This window comes from Quercus robur, chromosome 5 (assembly GCF_932294415.1).
Source record: "Quercus robur chromosome 5, dhQueRobu3.1, whole genome shotgun sequence".
In the NCBI taxonomy this organism is placed as follows: domain Eukaryota; kingdom Viridiplantae; phylum Streptophyta; class Magnoliopsida; order Fagales; family Fagaceae; genus Quercus; species Quercus robur.
In genome coordinates this window covers 12,985,228-13,012,216 of record NC_065538.1, presented here as the reverse complement: position 1 = coordinate 13,012,216, position 26,989 = coordinate 12,985,228, and the positions used below count along the sequence as shown (strand labels likewise).

General features: G+C 33.5%; 2 protein-coding genes across 27 annotated transcripts in view; both read right to left on the bottom strand.

Moving 5' to 3' along the window:
* LOC126725191 (mannosylglycoprotein endo-beta-mannosidase-like) overlaps positions 1 to 26,989 on the bottom strand; it is a 68,163-nt gene extending 41,174 nt beyond the window's left edge. Inside the window, exons 1-7 of one of the 26 annotated variants that reach the window (XR_007655347.1) lie at positions 26,810 to 26,989; positions 25,641 to 25,699; positions 24,582 to 24,630; positions 24,035 to 24,265; positions 15,774 to 15,853; positions 15,282 to 15,361; positions 12,221 to 15,084 (exon numbers count right to left, since the gene is read on the bottom strand). Coding sequence is in view for 18 of the 26 variants with exons in the window: in XM_050429742.1 (XP_050285699.1) it covers positions 18,322 to 19,974 (1,653 nt within the window). In the remaining 8 variants the exon portion in view is untranslated. The other 25 variants (XR_007655349.1, XR_007655344.1, XR_007655345.1 and 22 more) reach the window with 25 other exon arrangements.
* On the bottom strand, positions 7,058 to 9,402 carry LOC126725193 (uncharacterized). Its single transcript, XM_050429760.1, has 3 exons — positions 9,122 to 9,402; positions 7,898 to 7,994; positions 7,058 to 7,423 (listed from the first exon to the last, which is right to left on the bottom strand). The coding sequence occupies exons 1-3, from the start codon at positions 9,328 to 9,330 to the stop codon at positions 7,259 to 7,261; spliced, it is 471 nt and encodes a 156-aa protein (XP_050285717.1). The 5' UTR covers positions 9,331 to 9,402; the 3' UTR covers positions 7,058 to 7,258.

Below are 26,989 nucleotides of genomic sequence, written 5' to 3'. Positions count from 1 at the left end.
TGTCATCGTCATTACTATCAACTTGATTGATTGAACTTGGAGTTTGAGGGAGCCTTTTTGATCTTTCCTTAAGTATACTCCACTTTGGTTGGTTCTTCAACACAACCCAACAATGTTCATAAGCAAAAGCTAGGTATTTGCCGGATGTTGGATTTGGTGTAGCTTTATATAGTTCCTTTGCCTCTTTAAACTAAAGTTTTTTTTTAAAAATAAAATAATTAGAGTCTTGAAATTATAAAGGAAATTAATATTGTGACATCATTGTAATATAATTTATACCTTGTCCTCGTTAGTTGTACCACATTTATCTCGAGCTTCAACTTTAGCCATGAACCCAGCAAACCTACTTGTCTCCCTATTAATATTTCCCCATCGACTTGATAGGGAGGTACTAGAACGTGTGGTTCCGTAAGTATTGTTCGCGCAAAAAAATTCCCAAATTTTTGTCCAAAATTTGTCACTCTTTTGGTCAGTACCATGCACAGCATCCATGCCAATGTTAAGCCATGCAGCGATGAGGAGGAGGTCCTCATCTACACTGAAGTTGGCACCACGTTTAGAGGTGACAATTTCAACTTCCGGTAAAGACTGGATGGGCATTGAAGGATTTTGAGACCCACTTAAAAATGGTTCCACAAAATCAGAATCAGCTTGTAAGAAATCACCATATTGGTCATAGTCTTCTTGCCTAACCATCCCTTTTAAATAGGGAACTTAAAATAGTTAGTATATGAAGTCAATTCTTATTTGTGTCTTTACAATTAGTATAAGCTAATCATAATATTTTGGTGACAACTTCTCATATATAGCAATATCCTACAATATATGTTGACAACTCCTAATCAAAACAATATATATTGACAGCTCCTAATCAACATATTTCAAGTATACTACAGTAATATCCTATGACAAAAATACTAGCCCTGTACACAGCCAAATATTAATGCTTAACTTTTTGCTGGACTTGCTTGGCATGTCATGAATAAAATCGGACCTAATAGAAATACAGCCACATGCTTTGCCTTGTATATGCTATTTGAGGAACATAAAATTGATTAGTTTAGAAGAATATTTGGACCACAATGTTTAGTAGTTTTCCTGTTGACTATTCCTTTCACTTATGCTATGAATGGATTTCTTGGTGATCACGTTATAGAGCTGAGACCAAGCCATATGGCACCAACAATTAATCACATAGAGTTTGCCCATGAATAATGAATTTACGACCTTTAAATCTCTGTCATAATACTTTATGCAATACACCTATATTCCCATGATTATATTAATTAAGTACCTAGTAAGCATTGGTTATGTTCTCTTGCTAATGCATTATCACAACAACTATGCAGGTGTTGGCAAGCAAAACCAAGATTTACATGGTCTTAGAATATGTGACAGGAGGGGAACTGTTTGACAGAATTGTAAGCATATTTAGCCATGCTCTGTATTGAAAGTTTATCTTTGGGCAAAACATCACTTTGGGTCCTTCAAATTTGCTCCATTTTCTAATTTAGTTATTGGATTTTCAAATATAGCAATCATATAAAAAGTTTAGACGATACAATTTGGTCCACATGTTAATTTCGACACTAAGTGTTGTGTGATGTAGGGAGCATTAAAACCAAATAATTTCAAATTTAGAAACAAAATCTCAAATGAATTTGGTTTTGATGCTCCCAGCATCATTGTGATTATGTATGTTTATAATAATAAATTTTTTTTAAAAAAAAAAAGTTTATGTGGCCAAAAAAAATTACATTCTAGTAGTCTAGGTGGATTAAAAATGCCAAGCAACCACCATGATGACTCACTATTACCACATTGAATTTATGTGAAATTTAAAAAGAAAAAAATATATTTTTTTCACTCTTTGAACTTAAATTTGCTAAATAATTTTCAATTCCATATGTGGCTGACAAGAAAATGTTGGAAAATTTGAGGATGTGAGAAGGAAAAAAGATGTATTCGTTTTACAACACTTGAAACTTCCAAAGATCGAACTGGAAAGTAAGGGAAACTTTATTGATCAAATTGGAACATGGACTTAGAATTTGATTGCTAATTTTGAAAATCTAGAGACCAAATTGGAAAATGGACTGGATTTTCATTCTTTTCTTTTACTAAAATTCTGTTTTCACTTTTATGTGTGCCTAGATGCAAAATTTTGGTTTAATATTACTAAACTAGTCATGTATTACACAGGAGGAAAAAAAAAAGGCTTATCAAAGAACGGTTTTACAGAGGGCTACAGAAACAAAGAGAAAAGAGAGAAGGGAGAGAAATAGATAGAGAGAGATACTTACTAGTAATTGAAGATGAACCGAGCAAACTTTCTGAAGATGAACTCGATCTTACGGTCTCAAAGATGCTAAATCAACAACAAAAACTCTGCAAACATCAACAACAATTCTTTTATCAAAACCCAAACACAAACACAAGCTGAATCCCTCTTTTTCTTGCAGAGAGAGAAAAGAAACACAAACACAAAAACTCTACATTGATCAAAACCCACCTTACAGTCAGCACTAACACCGATGGAGCTGAATCCCCCAACACCGACGGAGCTTCGTTTTTGCAAAATCTGAACCCAAACCTAAAAACCCTTGAGAATGGGTGAGGGTGAATCGGTTAAGATGGGTGAGGGTGAGGGTGAATCGGTGAGGGTGAATGGGTGAGGTGAGGGTGAATCGGTGAATGGGTGAGGGTGAAGCTTCAGAGATGGAGATGGGTGAGGATGAATCGGTGAAGGTGAATGGGTGAGGGTGAATCGGTGAATGGGTGAGGTTAGGGTGAGGGTGAATCGGTGATCGGGTGAGGTGAGGGTGAGGGTGAATCGGTGAATGGGTGAGGGTCAGCGATGGAGATGGGTGAGGGTGAATCGGGTGAGAAATTTCGGAGATAGAGATGGAGATGGGTCCAGAAATTTCGGAAATGGTCACATAGACATTTCGGAGATGAAGCTTCAGAGATGAGGAGAGAGCAGATGAGAAATAGAGAATGAATAGAGAGAGAGGAGAGCCCGTGCAGAATGAATTCATGAGAGAGAAGTTTTAGGGGGAAACACATAAAATATATTATTTTTGATACAATACTTGCTACAGTGCAATTCTAAACATAGAATTGCACTGTAGCACTATTGCAAAAAAATTTGCAATAGTGCTGTTTGCCATTCCCTGATGCAGATTGTTTTGAAGTTGAAAATGTTAAATTTCCTTTAGATTTGGCATTAGCATTTCCCAATGCTAATGCTCTTACTCCTTAATTTGGTAAAATCCCCAACAGCTGTGACATTAAAGAGAATCACACAGTTCAAAGGGTCATATTGCCTGTCTGTGTGCCCAGATTAGACCCATTTTTGGTGCTTTCTAATTATACAACACCTCAATATGCAAAATATCTGAAGGATTCAAACTACACCGGGACTGGGATTGGCTCTGAGGATAACTGGATGGTGGTTGTATTGTGCACTAACACATCAACCGGAAACTTCTCCAGTGCAGCTTCTTTGATTGCAAATTTCAATTTGGGTAACTCCTTGGTGGCTTTGTTCATTGGGTTTCTTGTTGTTTCTGCAGCAAGCTAAAATGCTCCAGGTGCTTGTCATTTATATGCAGATTTTCCATATTTTTGTGTTTGTTGTGTAAAGTTGTGAACTTAGGCAAGATTGTTTTTCTTCTTGTAACATATATCATGATTGTAATTGTGCATATTTCTTATGACAAGTTCATTCTTGCTGAATAGGTAAGATCTAAATAAAAAACGTGCAATACATGAATAAGAAATGGAGTTCCATAATTATGCTTTGTTAGCTAGTAATGGAGTAACTATTAGAGTGGTAAAGGCCCTGAATTAAACTTGACCATGTTTATTTTGTACTTTCAATTGATTTTAAGCATTCTTTTTAGGTCATGCTTTATTTTAGAAACTTCAATACCCAGTCTTCCTTTAAATTAGTAGCACAAACGGAAGGTCCTTTTTCTCCCTATTCATTATGGTCTTTCATCCTAACTTCTTTTTAGGTGACAAATAGCAAATTGTGTTTACTAAATATATTTATTAAAGAAAATGATGAAGTTATTGAGGTTTTCATTTTATTGTTAAAACTTGAAAGTTATTTTGGTTATGTTAAGTAATAAAACTTAAAAGATTTTGATTCTCACACATCCACTAATTCACTTCTTTTTCAATTTTCATATCCACTTTTATAAGTTAAAATATGGCAATTTCCACATAAATTATGGATGTGAGTGAAACAGTGAATGTGAATGAATGTAACACAATATTTTTCCAAACTTAAGACCCTACACTGCAGCATTTTGTAACGTGTGGCAAGTGTCTTCGTAAAAGACTAAAAGCTACTTAGAAGCAGCTCCAAGTTATTATGGTGACCACATATTATGTTACAAATAAGATAAAATGTTTGAGCCCTTAAACTTAAAGGTTCAAAAGTATCCTTTGGTAGTATATTTGAATGATTAATTTTCAAAAATAAAAAGCTGGTAGTGAATTGATAAGGGATGACTGTCAAGGAAGTTTTTATAACGGCCTTAACTCCCTCCTCCTCCTCGTCCCCCCGTCTCTCACGCACACGCAAAAGTTTGGTCTTCCAAAATTACTCCTACCCCAAAAATGGATCATTCCGAGTAACACAAGGCAGGCTAGAAAGGTGAGAGGAGCTATAGTAACTACATGACATGAAACCGAGTCATTCTTTCCAGAATACTTGCTGGCATGCAAGACAAGAATGGAACCAAAGCCAAGGGTAGGAACTCTACGAACAGGACCAATAGGAACCCTATCATCAACCAATAGGCCAGGAGCAAGGATTCCGAAAAGTGAAATTCCATATTGCAAGTGCACAAGTCGACGCTCCTAATATGAAAGTGAAAGTGGAGTGAAAGCCGGCTCTAAGTAGGATCCAAAGACGTTCAAATCTAGTTCCAATTTGGATATAACAGTGCAGTTCAATCGTCAAAAGTGATATCTCTTTTATTTTAGTTTGGTTTTTCTTTTCTCTTTTGAGTCAGGTTCTTAAGACAAGACAGGAAATCGAGTTTTCTGAATATCTCTCTCTTCCGGCCTATTAAGTAGAGTAAGTTCGAGAACGAAACTGTACCTGAGAGGGACTAGACTTTTAGTAACAGTAGGTGCACTTTCAGGTGCACTAGTGCATTGAGTAACCTTTTACAAAGTGCATGTACCCAAAGAGGACAAAAAAAGCAATATTAATAATAATAAGATAGAATAAATGGTTGGCCATGACATTTGGTCTTTCTCAACGAAAAAAAAAAAAAAAAAAAGCGTCATATAACTTTTTTTTTTTTCCTTTTTGTTTCTGTTTTATGCCTCTTTAATCATTTAGTAAACAAGGAATCTTTTACTAATAATTAGATTAAAGGAAAATTAAGAAATAAAAGCTAAAGGATGTTTAGTTAAAATTATTATGTTATTTCTATTTTAAGGTCATCTCCTACTCTTGGACATGCATATGTGTGCTTCCTTAAATATACAATATATATAATATTCATTTTTTCCCAAAATTTTGAAGAAGATGATATTAAGTATGAAACATACGTGTTTAGAGTCTTGAAACTTAATTGACACATCTTCATGCATAAAGTGCTTATGGGTCTAAGGGAAATAATTCGAATTGTGGAGTTAGTAGCATATTGTAACAATCTCAATAAAATAAAAAAATAAAAAAGTATGAAGCACACATCTTTTTATTTATCAACATTTTCTTTATAATTCATTTCAATCATTTCATTTCTTTCATTTCTTTTGGCTAAAATATTAATTACATCCAATCCTTTAAGTTTAGGTGAATGCCATTTTCATTCCTAAATTTTGTTTTTGTCCTTTGTTTTTCTTTTTCTTTTTTGATAAAATTGTTTTTGTCATTTTAATCCTTAAACTTTAAAATTTCCATAAAGTTTGTCATAATGATAACTTTATTGAGCATTCGATAGATGGCAATAAATAGAATGATCAATTTGCAAGAAACATTAAAGTTTAGGGACTAAAATTTTGAAAGACAAAGTAATTAATTGTAACAGCGACTACTAAAATATTAATAGTGAAATGTTCTACATTTAGATGGCTATCTTGGTAATCATATACCGAAAGCATTACTAAAAACTATCAGTTTTTAAATAATATTACACCTATTTTCATATACTTTTCACCCACAAATATTTCCAAAAAATACAAATATTACTAGAACAACGTTACCAAATAACCCTAAAGTTCCTGAGTCAAACTATTGCCGTAAAAGTTACACTTCACTTGGTACAAGAAACAGATCTTGGCACCTACAGCACCTTGACATGCACGACAACTTTCAATAAACAGAGAATCGAAGGGCAAACTATCGCTAAGAAAAGCCAAAAGCTCTTTGCTTTCTTTATTCTCTTGTGTATTTTTATATACTGCCCATCACAAGGCACACCTATGTGACACTCAAAAGTTTGAAACATGGCCTTCTTTGGGTGAGTTTGGTTCAGCTTTTTGAAAAAGTGCATAATGAAAAAGTGGAGTTTCAAAAAGCTGAGTGTTTGGTAAAAGCTGTTAAAAAGTGCATAATGAAAAAACTGAGTGTTTGGTAAAAACTATTAAAAGTGGCTTTTTGAGGGGTAAATGACCAAAAAGGACAATGTATATATAAGGGAATTTATTTCAAACTTTTTTTTTTTTTTTTTTGTGGATGTGAGTTTATTTCATACTTATTAAATCATCTATTTCATATACTTACTAAACAATAATAATAATAATATTAATTAAATCTAAATAATTTCCATCAACATGAAGCACAAAATAAAAATGTAAAAAGATAATAAAATATACACCAACAATCTAAGTTTAAATTGTACTACATAAAAATGTAAAAACATATAAAATACATTTCAATAATCTAAGTTTAAATTGTACAACACAAAAATGTAAAAAAGATGATAAAATACATACCAATAACCCAAGTTTAAATTGTACTACAGGATATTATATAAAAAAAAAATAAAAAAATAAAAACAACTACTAATTATTATCCCCCCAAATGGAATTTCAGTCCAGTGATTTGTAAATAAATCATTAGTCAAATCCCTACAAAATTAGTTCAGTCTGTCAAAATTCAGTTCCACTCCACATTTGGAGGGATTTTCTTAAGAATTCTATAGAGCCACTCAACTTACAGAGAAATGAAGAAATTTCGCCCAGTTAAGCGTGATATTGTCAAATTTCTAGAACTACTCGTGCAGTTCCTTCAGCTCACTTGTTGGTTTCCATAAATGGGGTAAGCTCCATATGCAGCAAATGGTGCAGCATACATGCTTGGGTCATGAGGTGGTGGCAAAGCATATCCATAACCATCATAAAGCTGCCCTCCATAGTATGCCCCACTCCATTGGTTGCCATAATCTGCTCTAAACTGCCAAACCCCAAAAAGAACCAATTAAGAAAAACAAGCTCACAACAAATCAGAATTTATAGGCAAATAAAATTAAAAAGATCAATTGTTTTAGCAGGTCATTGGAGATAAGTTTTAAAGCTGCTGTAAGCATTTCTAGTTCTGAATTGGATTCTATGGATCCACCATTAAAGATTATCATTATATACTTCCTGAGAAAGCAGGTAGCAATGGATGTGTTCAGAATTTAAATGAACAATCATTCATGCAAAACTGATCAATGACCCTTCCAAGTTTCCAACAGCTAGGGATGACTTCAAACAGCTCTGTCAAAGCTAAGTGCATAGTGAAATCTGAATTGTCCATTAGATCCTCGAAAAAGCTCTTTTCCAAACCCAAAAGTAGATGCAGTGAAAATGGAGTGATGGTGTAATTTTTTTTTTTTCCTTTTGGGGGAAAGGGAGAGGGAGTGGGGGGTGAGATTCTGCCGAGTACCTGTTTATTTGCTGGATTGCGACCCCAAGAAAGACGCACAGTTTGCTTGCCAATTACTGTGCCATTCAATTTCTGTAATGCCTCCTCTGCATTATTTCTGTAAAGAGAGATTAAGAGGATCATGGAGTAAAAGGCAAGCCATAATTTTAATGAAACATGTTTTTTCTCTATTAGTAAGTCACACATGCAAGAGGGTTTTGAATCCACAATCACAGCATGTACTTCTGAGGGAGAAGATGCCAATTGATAAAAAGTTCAGCGGCATAATTGTAACGTACCAACACTTTTCTTTCTTTTTGTTTGGATACGTGCCAAAACTTGACATAGTTATGGTAAAAAAACTCAAAACATCCACTTTGATCAGTAAAACTCAGAAATGCAGATAGTTACACTTGGTCCATGGGACAATCATCACATTAGGTTTTGGGCTCAATCAATTCTAAATACCAAGACCTAGACAAGATTCATCTGTTTCAATCAATTTTATATATCCATCTGTTTCAATCAGCGGAATAAAACTATGAATGCAAAGAAAGAGTTATCAAAGATACAAGATAAACTAAAAGTTGTGTAAGCAAAAATAGGCAAAAGCAGAAATACAGAAGACGATGTCCATTTTTGTAGTTTGATGGCTTGTCCACATGTTCCATAAGACAAGGTAATTGTTCAATTCTAGGAAGACAATGTCGCCATCATTTAGGTGGAAATCTAGAAAAGACAAGTCTATAAAGGTCTCTCTTTCATTATCCTAACAAGCCTAGAATGTTCTGAAAACCATGTCCATAACCATAAAGTAAACGTTGTGTTTCATGCACCATGTACCTGTATTGTAGTATGCAAGCCTAGCAGACATACACTGAAGATTGAAGATGGTACTTATTAAGCTCATTAGTGTATAACAAGAAGTCAAATTACACATGCTAGAAGCTAGCTAAGATTAATCTCGGCTATTTCAGATTCACAAACTATACTCATTAAACACTTCATTATATATTAAAATAGCACACTCGGTAAAAAAAAAATAAAAAATAAAAAATTCAGATCAGTGTTAAACACTTCATTATATATTTTTACTAACTAAACACTTCATTATATATTCCAATCAGCAAAAAAAAATAACAAAACAAGTAAAGGAACAATACCCATTCATAGCAAGATCCGAAATTTTTTTTCCCACACTCGGTAAAAAAAAAAAAAAAAAAAATTTCAGATCAGTGTTGGTACTTGGTTTTTGGTAGCAGATCAGTGTTTTTGGTACCTGAGAAATCAAAACCCACACACCAAAAGTGAGAAATCAACCAAAGAACAGAGAAATCAAACCCAGATCCATGAGAAATCAACCAAAGAACAGAAAAATCAAAACCAAAACAACCCAAATCAGACCCATGAGAATCAACCCAGGTTCGGTCCAAATCAAAACAACCCATACCCATGAGAAATCAACCCAAAGAACACACAGAAAAATCATTACCCATAAAACAAACCACAATCCAAAACTACAGAAAGACTTACGGAGAGGAAGAACCAGAAAGAAAGAAAGAAAGAAAGAAAGAAAGAAGAAGAAGAGGAAGATGAAGCGGAAGAAGAAAAGGAAGACAAAGAAAAAAGACAGAGAGTAGAGAGACTTACGGAGAGAAGAGATGGAGGCGTCAAATGCGAAGGGAGAGCAGAGATGAGAGATGAGGGGCGTGAGAGAAATAGCTGGGTATTTCGGTCTTTTTGATTATTGCAACGGTAATATTGTAAACGCGCATAGCGCGTTTTGATTTATGGACCCCTGAGGGTCCATAAATCTTCCGCGTTTTGTCCTCAGTAAATTATAAAAGTTCAAAACGCAACTTTTATAAAAAAGCTGCGTTTTGAGCTTACCAAACGCGCAAGTTAGTGTGGCTTTTTTGAAAACGCCCTTTTTGGGCTCAAAAAGTGGAACCAAACGGGCTATTTAAACTTAACCTCTTCCTCTTTTTGCTTGTTCTTCATGTTGTGCAAGGAACAACTTTGTTCTCTTCCAAGATTGCCAAAACACTGTCAATTAAATCACCATTAGCCCTGACTAATTGAAAAAAATACAACTTTCATTTTTCTTTTTCTGCCCCAAAATTCCCTACACAGCTATAACACGAGTATATACAGATACAACACCTGCCAAACCTTTGTTTCTATAAATGAAAGTGGATGTTATTGAACACAAATTAAAAGTATGATCAACAGAGCCATAAATATCATCTAATTTTTTAGTCACACAACAATATGCGAGGCTTCATATTTCAAAAATTACCAACATACATTTCGCATTGCAGGTGACTGAACACTAGTTACAAAACAAAATTAAGTTTAACCAATTCAACCCATTAACTAATTTTATTTTATTTTTTTTTAAAGTTTAAGCATACACATTTTTTGTTTCTATTGGTAGAATTTACAAAATTTAATGAATTTCAATGAAATATCAAGACTAAACTTTTGCAAATTAATTACAAGCATCACTAGAATCCAAACACTATAAAATTAATGCCAAATTTGGGTGAAAAAATGAACTCCAGGCAATAAAAACACTTACTCGAATACCCAGGGCTCGTTTGGTAATGTTGTTGTAGTAACGTTGTTTATATTTTTTGGAAATACATGTGGGTGAAAAAGTGTATAGAAATACGTATAATATTGTTTAAAAACTGAAAACTATTGTTTAAGTTATGGTACCAAACACCCTCTTACATTCCGGGAACGATGATGTTTAACCAAATGGGAGGTGGTGGGTCCCACTCAGGCTAACCTCTGTTGACCTCGATATGAGCCAGCTCAAGCCGAGCTCAGTCTCCCCTGTACTTGCCATTTAAACCGACCAAGTCATGACTCGCTCAGAAGAGAGAGGGAGTGACTGTGTGTGATTCTTTGTGTGCTTGTTGGTGTATGAGGGTGTGTGAGGGAGAGAAGGGAAAGGGAGTAAGGGTATTTTTGGTAATATATAAAAAAGGAGGTGGGGCCAGGCCAGCCACGGGGAATGAATGTTTGTCTTTAAGCATACTTTTAGCATGACCTTGTTTATTTAAGAAACTAAAGGCACCGGAACATGACCTTGTTTATTAGTACATTCAAATAATGTTACGCATCTTTTTAGCTTATGCTTTCCAAGATTCAAATGAAGAAATGATGCATCAAAAATTATTTTCAAAAAGGACTTTGCAAAGAAAAAAATAAAATACATCTAGGAATTAGCACTTAGATCGGTTTGGAATTAACACCAAGTGAAGATAAATTAATAATAAAAATAAAAACCTAAGAATGAGTATCTAAGATTGCATGAAATAATCAACTATAAACTTGTCCTCACTGGACTACAATAATGTATTTATATATAGACTATTATGAATAAACTCTAATCCTAATTGACCTGGGCCGCAACCTAATTATTGAATTCTTACTCTAGAAAATAAAATAAAATAAAATAATTTATTTAATTAATAAGTCTAAAATAAAATCTGTTCCTCAAAAAAAAAAAAAAAAAAAATTCCAATAGACTTATAGTAAAAATATAATTTACTTCTAAAAAATTATATAATATTATTCTTATTTCATACATCAAGAACTAGTATGGTATTATATGGTAATTCACTTAATTATGTGAGTGACCATTTTAAAGAATTGCTTTGTTGTGATGATGCTAAGGGATGACTAGACCAATAGGGCCTTGGCGCCCGGACCTAAGCCCCTAACTACCACCACTATCCCCTTCAAAATATTTTATAATGCCCTAGCTTTAACCAATTAACTCCCTCTTCCATTTTGAACTCTTTTTTTTGGGAATAATTTGATAGTTGGAGTTGGAGGCTTTGAAGCCTATATGGATCTATTAGAAGCATTAAGAAGTATCGATTGGTTAAGCTACAAGACAAAGAGGCTAACTACTCCCCAAGAACTGCACCAAAAAAAGAAAAAAAAAATCTTATTGGTTACAAAAATCACAATTTACAACTTCTCCCCAAGAATTTATTTTATCCAAAGAGGTCAAAAAAAAAAAATTAGATGGTTGGCCCATGACATATGGTCATTCTAACGCCGGGGAGGAAGACTTTTTTATATAAATTTTTATTTTATTTTAATTCTTATGCTTTTTGAATTTTATCAACTAAAATCATTTAGTAAACAAAAATATTTTTCCTAATCATTTAGCACCTTGACATGCACGGCAACTTACAACAAGGAAAGAGATTCTAAGGACAACTACTTTTTTTTTTGATAAGTAAGGACAACTACTACTATGAAAAGGTACGTTTTGCAAGCAAAGAACTATTTCATGGAGCATAAGTGCATAATCAATTGATATAACAACAAATTTTTACTTACTGAACTTCCTTTAGAAAAATATGATAGATTCTATAACAATTACAATAATGAAATGTAAACTTCTAACTACATACATATGTCATTGACATAAATCTAATCAACCACACCCCCCCCCCCCCCCCACTTCCTCGCATGCCCAGGGGTGGGGAGTGGGGGGAAGAAAAAGGATTTTACACGTCTCCTTAGCAGAATAATTATTTCCCAGGATTGTTTTTCAATGTACATGCACTTTACAAGAAGGCACCTCCAAGCAGCAAGTCAAATAGATGATGAGTTAAATTGACATCACCAACATTCAGTATTCACATAGATGATTGGAAGCATCTATAAGCAATATCAGCTTCCATTTTCTCCAATAATCTGGGTGCGATTAGCCACATGAGTTTGAACTAGCATACAAACATCACCATCCAAATGTTAAAACCAATCAACATGTTGGGTTGAAGTTTCGAGTTGCTTCTTCGGCTTTAGGTACCAATTGTTCTCAAACTTGGCTTTAACTATAAGAGAAAAGAGTAATTCTGCCTCAACTGATGAGTTATAAGTCGTGCTCAAGATACTAAGATATCAAATAAACTAGAAATACAAATTATAGTTAGAAGCTATAAGGTATATCCCAAAATTGTAAGATAGTATGTGTCAATGATATGTGATCACATCAAAGTTATTCATAGCACAAACCAATGCATGTTTATCCTGGTCTTTTGGCGGTAATAGATATGGAGCAAGAGAATGCAGGTTATACACCAATCAATTGAAGTCAAGAACACATGCTCCCTCCATTTCTTTCACAAGTGTGGCTAAGGTGAAGTGATTCTATATGGTTCATTTGAATCAATTTTTGCACCTACAACAGTCAACAATGATTTCCAGGAAGGTAAGAGATATGACTATCTACCTGTCTAGTAGCTCCTCTAAGATAATTCTCTGTGAAGGTGTAACGTAATGGATACAACTTTTTGGGCACTGCCCTACTGAATTTGGTAGTCTTCACCATGACCTAATCATATGCACAGATGTTTTAAAACTGAAATTTAATTAATATTATTGGATCAAATTCATGTTAATAGTTGTTATAATACCATTGGAACTACCAAACTGGAAACCTTTTTTTTTTTTTTTAATAATTTTTATTTATTTATTTTATGAATAGAAAGCCAAACTGGCAACTTGTGCCTTTTTTCAAATTCTTCTATTTTGTTTTTCTAAAATATCCTTAACACCATCCTGTAAAGTGGCTATATTATTAAAGCCAAAAATTTATTGCCCTCTATGGATAACAGAAGGTATAGTTTTGCCTGAGAAAGATGCAATAACATATGCAAAAGGAATGAGAGTCTGAACAACAAAATATATCAAAGTTTACATTTTACTTGACCCTTTTTCTGTGAAATTCTTCAATAAGATGTATAAGAAATGATTCTATATAATTTGAAAATACTAAGGAAGTCATGATGTTTGTCCTATAGGACATTTTCAAATCAGTAGATTTTGATGGATTTTGAGAACCTTCAATCATTTTAGTAAACTCAAGATAAATATTAAGTATCTCAAAAAAATTTTAATAAAAAAAGATCCATGTGAACTTGAAAAGTCATCAAGAAAATTGACAAATTCCCCCTATAGCAGGAATAAGAGATTATCTGCATACATTAGAGTGAATGAGCTTGAACGGCGCAGAAATAGAAGACTCACTTTTATTAAAGGCAAAGCCTATCATTTTCCAAGATAGGATGAGATACAATTAAAGGATCAAAAAGAGACCTAATCTAATATGCCCTTAGACACTAAAGTTTGGACCCAAGATAGAGAAGCATGACCTAGTCGTGAATACCACAACTCCAAAGAGGTGATGCTATGTGAGTGTATGTAACAAAGAGAATTGTGTGAAGATGTAAGAAGAAAAGCCATCCAACTTTACATTTTGTCCCAATGGTCTATGCTATCTGAGGATTATGTACAACACAGCCAATAGAATAAAATCCTATTTGAAGCCCTAGCTCACACAATTGGCCAAATATATAAGAAATTTAATGAAAATTTAGGCATAAGATAAACATTTGAAATAGATAACTGAGTAGTAGTAACAATGCCTATAATGGTCATAGTAGAGCCACTGGCAATGTGATTGATAGGCATACGAAAAGTATGGGTTTGTATGGTACAAGAGGTAGAATCAGGTGTAATATGAGTGTAGCAAGCAAGGTCAAGATATCAAAATGAGTGTTTACCTAGTGCAACATAAAAAATAGAAGAGAATGCACCTTACGGAACAAAATGTTATTGATAAGAGTCTTTAGGTCAATTGCCATTAATGTAAACATGAGTTGGAAAACTTGCCAAAAGTACTTGTGTTGGGTGATGGGGTTGGAGGAAGCAACAATATGCTGTTGATGTTGGCCATGTAAGCTAAGGATCGAGTGACACGGGCATGCTTTCAACAATATCCTACAGAAGGTGCAGAAGTGAGAATGATCATATTTAGAGTTAAATCGTTGAGAGCCAAAGCAATCATAGTGCTCATTCTAACGAATTGCAGATGTTGAAGGCAGATCAAGGGATGATGTGGCCAAGATTGTGTTACAAGGCCGAGATAGTAAGACTTGTAAACGTTACCTCTTATACAAGCTCCTTGAAAACTTTTTCAATTGAAGGCAAAGGAGAAAACTTTTTCAATTGATCCTGATATTCACAAAATTTTGGGCATTGCATGCATAATCCATGTTGGTTCATATAGTGAAATTTGATCCCACAGATATTGCATGTGTGGAAAAAAAAATCATCAATAGATTGCCCTGGCTCTTGTTTGAGACGATATAGTTCAACCATGAGCTGCCTTGGCACTATTCACAAGAGCAACCTTTATATAAGCTCTCAACCTTATTAGGAAAGTATAGAGGTACATAAGTATAGTACAGCTGGTAGTGTGATAGTACAATTGATTACATATAGCATAAGGTATTGGGGAAGTGGGCCTAGAACGAATACTCTAACAACATACAAGCTCACAAGGAATGGAAAAATAAGAGAATTAACCAACCTTGAGAAGACACCCAAGCACTTCCAGTAGAAGCAAATGAGAAGGCATGAGGGGCCCTTTTTACACGTGAATACGGACACCTTGCAGATGATTTGAAAAATGCATAGATGATCGAGAGAGGAAAAACAAAAGATATCATATTTTGATTGGAAAAATAATTTAAATGATAACCATCAAATGGAAAATTATTTTTGTAAAGTGATTTTCACAAATATGGTTGTACACTCATCCCAAAAGGTTTGATAATCCCTTGATGTAGTAATTTTTTATTATTAAATATTCTAGAGTATGGTCATATGATTGAACAAGCATTTCTAAGTTTACCAAATATGAATAATCAATAGAGGGAGTAGCTTATGATCTTTAGAAATAGCTAGAATAGCAAAAGAGTACATTGTGCACATGATAATGACCAAGGGTAGGTGTGTGCAAGCAATATGGTAAGAATGGATCCATCAAGTATATTCTAGAATAAAATTAATGCAGCAGTACCTTTGCCAACACAGAGAACCTCATTAACAAAGATATCAAATGCTTCACACTCGAGTTTTTCGAATGGATCTAAACATTATCTACAAAATGGAACCTCAATAGTAAGAATAAAAGAAAAAATGTACAATGAAATAAACAATAGATAAATAATAAAGTATATATAGATTACATCATTAAGTTCCCAAGTGAAATGATTATGATTCATAGAAAGTCATTTTACTCAATTATTATGATATATTTATTTGTGTGCGAGCTGGGCTAGTAAAATTTAGTTAATACTGGATACAGTATACCCAGATACTGGGCTAGTAAAATTTAGTTAATACTGGATACAGTATACCCAGATACTGGGCTAGTAAAATTTAGTTAATACTGGATACAGTATACCCAGATACATTATCAAAAGTAAAGAACAATATATTATTAATAACTGTTCAGAAAGTTGGCAGTTTTGTTAGAATGCTTGAGTACTTGTACCAAGCAACAATTAATCATCCCTAATCAACAACTGAATGGATATAGCTTGGGCAAAGGAAAAAGGAAGAATAAATTAAAATGAAAAAAAATAAGCATAGCTTAGCACATCACTGCTAAAATTCAAGAAACATAGCAACGGGTTTACCTCTCAATAATCTGTAATTGGATGTAGTTTGATAATATCAGCACATATTTTTAGCCCCAAAACAATCAGTAGGTATAATCACTAATCAGTAGTGACAAGTATTGTAGAAGTAATTAAAAATTAAAATTAAAAAAGGATACTGCAAATAATATATAGAGAACCTAATGTAATGCACCTAAGGTATTGTATATAAATTTTATCCCTAGAATATAGCAATTGCTAATGCAAAATTACTTAAAACAGGATGACAACCAAACCTCTCACACTAAACACAAGACAAATCTTTGATATCAAACTCCTACAAGCACAAAACAAAAACTACACCACCACTCAATGTATAGGGACTATATCATCTTCCTGTTTCTTTTCTTACCAATGTGGGACTAACACTCTTGATTGGAATTATTGCATCTCCTTTTAATTTTCTAAACTATGTGGGATTCCAAAACCAATAACGAAATCTATAAACTTTGGAAGTGTGCAAGCAAATGAAAACCAATGTAAATGTCAAGGTGGATTTTCAGAATGAAGAGGCTTGGAACTCATTTGTGTGGAAAGCAAAAGCACAACAACCTAACCCAACTTTGAATTTGAGGGGAGAAAATAGTACCTTAACTTATTTAACAACAAAAATAGCGATACAAAGAAGCTCAAGAGATGCCAAGTATTCAGTCTCGTGGTGGCAAATAATGGTTATGTTAATTGCACAATAATCAAGAGACTAAAACCAAATAACATAAGAATTAGGCAGTGAAAAAGAGGTCTGACTTAAATGATCAGAACAGGCATATTATAACATTACTAAAATAATAATAATAATAAGACAATGGGACAGTATTAGAATGCTTAAAAATTAAGGGAAAAGAACCAAAAGCATGACTTTTCGAACACAAGTACACAGGTAAGTCACAGAAAATTATTTCTCCTTGAAATTTTAGAAGTATTATGTAACAATGAGATCCTTCAAACCAAGAAAGGCCTGACCAACATTTTCTAAACTAAGCCCTAAATTTATTAGACAAGATTTGTAATCTCATTGCCCAAAAAGGTTTTAAAGATTACCTTGGACTTGGAGGAAATTCAATTAAACTATATAACTCAACCAGCCATGTTATTAACAATTGTTGCTCCCAAATCACCATGTTCTTAACATCAACATTTACAAAGTACATGTTGTGCCTTCATATTAAAATACTAGGCCAATATTCTTACTAAGATGATGTATAAAATTTATGTTGAGAAAACACAAAAGAAAAGTACCTCACCATCAATGATAATTAAATCATGCATAATTGAGCTTTCATAGAAATAACAATCATAGTAATAATATTAGTGATTAAAACTAATGACATAAAAGATGTTGATAAACATGTAAATCTATGATAACTTAAAATGCTATTGAATCTTTGCATTCATGTTTTGATTCTAATTGCTCATTTCCCTTTTCAAAATAAGGGATGCTCACCTAATGCAGAAGAAGACATAGACAATTAATGTGAGCTCAAGAAAAATGAATGCAATCGGAATTGCATAGAAATAGAAAATAGAGGGAAAACTAGTCATACACAGCTGATAAAAGATACCAAAAGTTTGCCTTTTATTTCCAGTATTTGTTCATCAACCCTGAACTTTATGTTCCATACTGAAATCAAAGTTCCATTGCAAAACAATGTACTACCATAAAACATCGAAAACTGAAAATTTCTATTATCAACAAGCTTATTGTTTCTAACAGAAGTGGACAAGGCAAGGTACAACCACACACAAACAAGCTTCAGTTGGTACAATGTATTTACATTGTATTTGAACCATGATGCCAAGAAAGAGCATTGAAAAGAATTACTGCATTGTCATTTGATGAATTCCACACACCAAAAAACTTACATGGACTACATCTAGTATAAAATAAAAACACATTTGTCCTTTTTATAAACAACTCTTGTGGATGTAGAAATTACACTGAGCACATTGATAGATCAACTTTTCACAAGAATCATTACATTCGTTACATCGAGAGCAGTCTTTAGTTTCCTCAATGAAAGTAAGAGGGTGTGAGTGACAGTCAAATTTGTAAGTACCTCCAAACTTGTAATTTGGGTATTTCCCAATAATACATTTTGGATGAGCAGGATAACTGCAATCCTCACAATAGTAAAACCAATACTTTGAGTCTCGTTCTTCTTCACAAATATCACAATAATATTTACCAGAGTTATCTTCAGCTCTATAACTGAGAGCGAAGGGATGCTCATGTTGTTTGTATCTTGTAGAATGTGGTAGTGTAGCACATTTGAAGTCCAAAGCAAATACACAAGTGGTACAACAGAATATTGGGTTAGTTCTAGAATCACAACAACTGCAATTTTGGGAAGATTCACCACTAGAGAGAATAAGTCTGTGATCATGACCAGGGTGGATAAGGATTTCTGAGATCATACTACATTGAACATCAAGTCTAAAACGGCATGTCTCACACCAATAGGTGAAGCCATTGCATCTACGATGACAAGCATAACACCTAAAATCCTTACTTGGTTTCATTGGGAGCAGGGATAGTGGGTGTTGATGAAGTGGGTGTCGCTTTTTTTTTGGTAAATTAGCACAAGATTCATGAAGAAAGAAACCACACTTTACGCAACTATAAAACGGAGGGAGAATGGCTCTTACACACCCATCGCATTTTTGGTTATTTAGAAGCTTCTCGGTGAGCATTAAGTCATGCTCATGACTAAAGTGTTTGATTTCTGCAGCTATTTGAATTCCACCCTCCCTCTTATTGTATTTTTTGACTTTGTAAGTTGAGTCAACCGATTCACTAAGCTCTAAAACTTCATCCTCATCTTCAAATTCTTGCAAATTTATGTTCTCCTTGTTTCCCATAGCACAATTAAGGTGGGCAGCAAAATCACATCTAGAGCAATAGTAAAACCCATAGCATGTGTCCACCTCTTGACCACAGATTTGACATAATCGGGAGTCGGATTGATGGAATTCAAGAGAAGAATGGGTGAGGTGGAGGAGGTGATTGTGATGCACATCTTTGACTTTACGTGGGAAAAGAGGACATCTTCTATGAATCCAGAAACCACATGAATTACACAAATAGGGCATACCTTTGTCTTCTACACCACAAAGGTCACAAGTGAAAGTGATCCACTTCCAAATGGGGGTCAACGGGTGGTGGTGGAATTCAGGTTCCATGGTGGTGGGTGCTAAAGAAGCGCATGTGATGTGAAGGTTGAAGTCGCAATGGGAACACCGATAAGTGTATTCCTCACGATCTTCTTTGCAGAGTTCGCATTTGTAAAGTTGTTTGTCCTCACCATTATATGCCCATAATAGTGGAGAAAAGAGAATAAGAGGATGGATTGGGTGCAAGGGATGGTGCAACCCAAGAGGTAGTTCTGCACATGATTTATGATGAACCCAAATCCCTCCACATTCTTTACAACTGTAACTAGGTCCAAATACTTGTTCATCACACCCCCAACAAGAACGTCTACTTCTATCGTTTGGATTGAAGACCAAGGGATGCTTAGGATGGATAAAATGTAGAAGCTGCTGCTGTTGCTGCTCCATCTATCGTCTTTATTTGTATGACATGCAAAGTGACAATAACAGTGATAAACATATCATCAAATTTATTGTTTATAAAATAATAAGAAAAAGGGCATAATAATACGTAGCAATGGTGAATCCAAATATAAATATAAATCAGAGAGAGAGCGAGAGAGAGCAAAAAAGAAACAGAGAGAGTGCATGATTTTTTTAAAAATAAACAGAATGCATCTAAAAGTTAGAAATAAAATTGTAAGAATGTTTGCACAACAAAAATTAAAACTATGTTTCTAATTGATCCTCCATTCTTGTTATTAGAAAAATAATAATTTGTTTTTTACTTTTTTTTTTTCACTTGATTATGTCAATCGTTATCACTTATTTAAAATCATCTAACACATATCTATGTTTACCTTTATTCAATATATAAGTAAATAATGCAACTAAGTTTGCCTTCATATTTATATTTTGTAATTTCTTTATGCAAGCTTTTACTTAACCAAGGTTACCCATTAAAGCTCATAACAACAAAAGCGAATCCAACAAAATCTCTGGGAGATTTTGTTTTTTTTTTGACAAGTAATAATACTTTTATTGAAAAAACTGAACATCATAAAGGTTGTATGGGGATACAAAAATAAAAGAGCAAAGCCTTTTAGAGCTTTACGTAAACCTCATGCGAGCTTGGTTATGTTAATCCAAATATAATATATATAAAATACACCGTGATGGTTTTTTTCATTTAACAAATATTTTTTTATTTGTTAATGTCGAGTCTATCACTCTCTTAACATTTATGTATATTAATATTTAGTCAAGAGTTTTTTTAGCTTAGTCGTACTGGTAGATGTTCTTCATGAAAAGAATTTATGTTTAACTCCTCTCTTCCCCACATGTGATAAATAGGGTGGAAAAATGTTTTGGTAATGTTTGAGAACGAATGTAAACTTTTTTAGTACTAATAAAGGACAAAACAAATATTTGATAGAGATTGGTTTAAGTTAGACTTTTTGGTAACTTTTACTGAAGTTATAATCCTCAGTACTTTTTTTCCATAATAATAGTTTGTTAATCCCTTTGTTAGACTAAATTTCTTTCTCCAACTATCATGCTTACCAAATATTAAGGTGATCTTTTTGAATATCAAGGTGATTAGAAATGAAAAGCTCACTAATCTATGAAGAGTGACTATAGTTTTTTGCATTCTTAAATATAGTAAACGGCTACCTTATAAATTTAACAATAAATGGCAACTAATTGTTTTGAAATTTTGTGTAATTAACCTGTAACAGATATTAAATAAAAACGTGATTCAAGAAAATAATGATTTATATAAAAAAGTTGAGTGATATATACTATTTATCAAAATTGCATCAAATGTAATATAAACCAAACCATTTAGAGTAATATACCTCATAAAAATATAGTGACAAATTTTAAGTAAGCAAAGTAACCGTTGTTTATGAATATCAATACAAAAACACACATACATATGAACAAATTTACCTAAGCAAGGTTCATCAAAAAAATTAATGTAAGCAACTATCAAAACTTACAACAAGAGGAATCCAATTTTGGCTTCAAAACACACCTTGGGAAGCTTCCAAGTTATTTTCTGTATTGAATTTTTTAAGGCTAAGTTCATATGTAAACCCTTTATAACTTCTACTATATATAGGATTATCAAGTCATTGTACCAAAGAAGATATACCTTGTCCAACTCAATAGATTATCATGTCATTGTGTCAAATAAGAAATACTTTCTCCAACACAAAAGAAAGAAGGAACAAAAGAAGCAAGCAAGGCATTATGCTTCCTTGCCAACTTGGAGTTAAATCTACATAGTAGCATTTCCTATTTCTTTTCCTCTTCTTTTTTTTTTTTTTTTTTTTTTTTTTCTCTCTTTTTCTTTTGTGTTTCCAAACATGTCCATACTAACATTAAATTTTTCTCATTCTTTTATGAGATTTCTTTATGCATCTCTATCTGGGTTATACATAAATTAAATTTTATCTCGTGTTACATTTAGATGATGAATTTTGAGTTGGAATTTACTCAAAATTTTACTTTTGAAATTTATAATATTGATTCCTATTGTTTATGTTAACAAAAAAGGACAATTCAAAAATTCTATAGAATTTTATACTTGAGATTTCAAAGCATCCAAATTCAAAGTCCAATTGCCAATTTGCTAAACAAACTAAATTCATATGCATTTCTTTCACTCATCCCTTACCCTTTTTTTAATTGAATAAACACCCTTCATTTCTGTATCTTTGTTTCATTCCATCACTCCCTTAATCAAGACATAAAGTAATGAGAAAGCACACACATAAAAAGCAAGCAAATGACGAAAAGGTCCATCTCTGCAAATTACTTACACACGGAGTCAACACCATATATTAAAAATTTGTAGGTATTTCACCTAAGAAAAACTAAATAACATTGGCAAAAATATAGAAGGTTCTCTCAATTTATTTAGCTGCTTCATTACTGGTATCACTGGTGAAAGTTGGAAAATTAAGTATGTAAAAGTTGGAAATTTATTTCCAGCATTCCGGGAACTTGTGATAATGATTTCCTCTGTAAAACTTAACCTTCATAGATTTTATACTTCCACAAGGTTGCAAACAACATTAAAAGTGTATTCTTTACCCAGCTCAATGGACAGTCATGGTAATTCCAGCCATGAAGCGAAACTTGAGACGTGACACTTGGAGGGACCTTAAAAGTGATCTTAATGGGAATTACGTCCCCGGACACTAGCGAGAAATACTTTTCTAAGTAAGGAACAGGAAGAATTCTCGAATAGTCAATCCTTGATATAAAGTCCTTTTTCTTTCATACTCTCCTTCAATGGAGCTTAGTCTTACCTCCTTGTAGCTAATAATTGTTACTTGGTCAAGACTTTGTTGATGATGTGATTCTGTGTTTAATTTTGATAAATTTCTCTCTTACTTCCTTTATTTCTTTACACGATTTACTACATGGACATGCAATATTAAATGTGCAAAAGTGCTCTGCCTTAGTAAGGATCCCATGTTACAAATTCCATAGAATCAGATTGACTAACTGATACTGTTATGATCAGAGACAGTCTTGGGGAGGGGGGGGGGGGGGGGGGGGGTCATCATTAATGGATTACTAAATAATTACTAATTTTCTAATTTCTTTTTATTATTTGTGTAATAACCTCTCTCAATCGCAAAATCTACGAGAAATTCAATATGTGAGACATAGTTATGGAAGTATGAAAAATATTATGAAAATATCATTTTCCTTCATTAAATTTTTTTTTTTTTTTAAAGGAAAAAGATTGTGTTAGGTGCAATGAATGTGGGTGGGTTTTTTTAGGAAAGTTAGCTAATGTGGCAACTAATAACTCTATATTAATGACAGGTTAAGTGGTGTCTTTTTCACCCTTGAATCTTACGAAAACCAATGGCTATAAAAAGGTGTAACTCTTGTGGAGCTACACCAAGTGTAACTTGAACACCTCTCTCTCTCTCTCTCTCTCTATATATATATATATAAATAACAAGGTGAACCACCATCACCACAGTAAATTCTATTCATCAAATGGATAAGACCTAAGAGCATATTTAATGAGTAGAAACAAAAGCAATCCTCTAGCTGAAAAAAGAAGAACAAGTACTTGAGTAAAAGAGAGAGGGTATACCTAGTGTCATAAGCATTAGGATGAATGTATTAACACCAAAAGAGACAGAGTTATTAATAATCAGACTTGTATGATATATATTAAAGGTTGCATAAGATGCTAGAATAAGTTGACAAGCCTTCTTCACCTCAATTGGGAAGGACGTAGATAGCTCACATAGCCTAGTTCCTTAACTTTAGCCACAAGCCGGTCTAATCTTGTTTTTTGATTTTCCATGTGGGGGCAATCCAATGGGGCAAAGACCTAATATTGTGCTAGAGATACTATGAAGTTTGCTCTTAATGGTTAGTGACTTCTTAGTAAAAGAAGAGTATCTTAAATTTTGAATTGCTTAAGAAAGAGGCAAGCTGAAAGAAGACTATTCTTCTCAAAATTCTCATAAGAATGAATGCTATCACTGACCTTAGGAAACATATATTGCATATGTGATCCAGCAGGGAATGACAAGTGTAGAGTCTGAAGATGCTCTACTAAAGAAACGTTTCCCTCAACTCCCATTGTTACTTGGATATTCAAAGAACACTCAGCAACCCAGGCACGTCTATTTTCTAACTTTGTTGTAGCATGCAAATACACCCTCTTGTAATCGTCAAAAAACGATGAAACCAATTGCAGATCAATTATTTTCACTGGCTGCATCAAATAATAAAGCATCAGTATCTGAATTATCTGATTACAATAAGCATAGAACAATTCTCCCAACGGAACAAAAGCACCATTATATATTGAAATTCTAATTTAGAAAGAATTGCATGACCACAAATAGAAATTAATAAGGAACTACAGAAGAAATCTACACTAAATATTTCGAAACCATGGATATGTACAACTTATGAGGGTAATACTAATGTTTACACTAGTGCATTCATTTAAAAGTTCCAAATATCATTAACATGATATTTTATCACATATCTATTGTTAAGGAAGGAACTTATGCAATACAGCTCACCCCAGTTATTGATACAAACACCTCATACCATATGCCAGTGTTTCTATCCCTGTAATCGTACAAATGTCAAGTACTTAGAAAGAGAATTATTGTTCTTTGACATATTGTATAAGTATATGGTTCATTCAACTGTCTAGAGAACATATGGATAGGTTACAATAGGACAAAAATACATTCTTAACTACAAAAGACACAATAAGAAGTGAATATAAGTAGAATTTCCCTTCCTTTATCCTGGGAGGATGCATATAGAAGTTCCGGCATCGTGTGACTTTCCCCTTCAAAACTCTTTTTTTTTTATCAGTAAATAATTCATTAAATAGCAGAGGCGCAACCCATTTACAAGGGAAGTATGCAAGACATGCAACAACAATTATTAATGAAAATTACAAAGATCAAGCATCTAAATTAGAAATGTAAAACTGTCCTGCAGCTGATATCCACTCATATAAGGATCTATAAAATGAAAAAAAGCTTAGAATTTTGAAGGATAAAACATTATCGGTATTTGATGAATCCACTGTATATTGTATGTCTATATTTTGTTCTTCCAAGTCAAACTCAGTTAACAAGATTTTGTGTCCCTTAAAATTCATTATCTTTAGAACTTTGTTGGATTGGATGTCAGTTTGCCTAGTCTATCTTTATGTTCTGTTATTGATTTGATAGATTCATGTACTTAGTATAATTGATTGTATGGTCCACTATTGTATATTCCATGTATACTTGGGCAACCCTATTTTTTATATCAATAAGAATTGCATTATTTATCAAAAAAAAAACTACATAAGAATTATTCTTATACCTGTGACCCATTTTCAACCGAATAATTCTCCACTTTATAACTGATCTCTCAACAATTTATCACACTGACTCTATTCACTTAAAATATGTTTCAAATATCTGTAGAAACCTGTCTCGTTTTGGTTCTGATAGGAAATTTCAAATAATTTCTTATCAATACGCATCTACTGCCTCTCATTTCCAACAAGAAACTAGAGATAACAATATCATTATGGAAAAAAATTAACCACGATCAAAGGTAACAAACATAGTCACCTTATAGGAGCCATCCAATCCCAACCCAGAACGTATTGTGTGGCAACATTTTTTCCAATCTAGCATGAAAACAAATTATTGTAAAATTGTATGTATTACAAGCATGTCAAAATTTAGATTTTTACTCCATCACTCCACTCGCATGGGATCCAAAATCATAAATGTAATTCTAAAATAAAATAATATATAAATTAAATAGGTTTTGGATTTAGCCATAAACCTCATGGTCACCACCTTGGCCCCCCCTTATGGGGAATTCTCACAGGAAGACGAACAAGAAAGGCAAGCAAGTTTGACCATCAGGATGCAGAATATCAGTGACATCAAGAGAATGCTTCCGATACATCCCCTTTGGCACGAGCTTTTTGTGCCCATTTTCAGACCATCTTGTCGTTAAAATCTGACCCAATAACAGTGACCAACTACCCAAGTACGGACAAATTTCACACAAGGTTGAGAGGAAAAAACACTATCAAGTGAAATTTATAGGGAATGCAACCAAAGGAAAATCTTACAATTTCTTAAATATTAGCATGAAAAATAATTTCAAGAAGTATAAAATCTCAAGATCATATTTTATGTCTTATGTCACGAATTGCATACCAGCTTACTCTGAAAAGTTGTAAAAAAAAAAAAAAAAAAAAAAAAAAAAAAAAAAAACCAGAATGTGTAATACTCTCTCCCAGAATCAGCAATATCTATAATTGTCTCTCATTTTGCAGCCCATAGAAAGGATCAGGAACAACTTTGTTCTCTACCAAGGTTGCCAAAACACTGTCAATCAAATCACCATTAGCCCTCACTAATTGAAAAATTCAACTTTCATTTTTCTTTTTCCGCCCCAAAATTCCCTTAACAGCTATTACATAACCATGATTGTATACAGATACAACACTTGCCAACCTTTGTGTCTATAAATGATAGTGGATGTTATTGAACACAAATTACAAGTATGATCAACAGAGCCATAAATAGTGGATGTTATAAAACAAAAAAATTATAATAAATAGAGGCATAAATAAACAATAGACGAGCGGGGAGAGCAAGTAAAATATGACGCAAGATGTATGAGTTAAGCTTTGGAAGCTCAAAATTGACAAGCGATTGCATAATGTTAAATTAATAAAGGAAAATAAGATTGAAGAGAAGGGGGTGAAAGATAAATTTACGTTCCGGGAACGACGGCGTTTACCCAAAGGGCTAACCTCCGTGGACATCGCTGCGAATCAGCCCGAGTCGAACCGAGTCTTCCCTGTACTCGCCATTTAAGCCGACCGAGTCATGACTCACTCAGAAGTGGGAGAGAGAGGGAGTCAATGTGCGAGTGATTCTTTTTGAGTCTTTGTCGG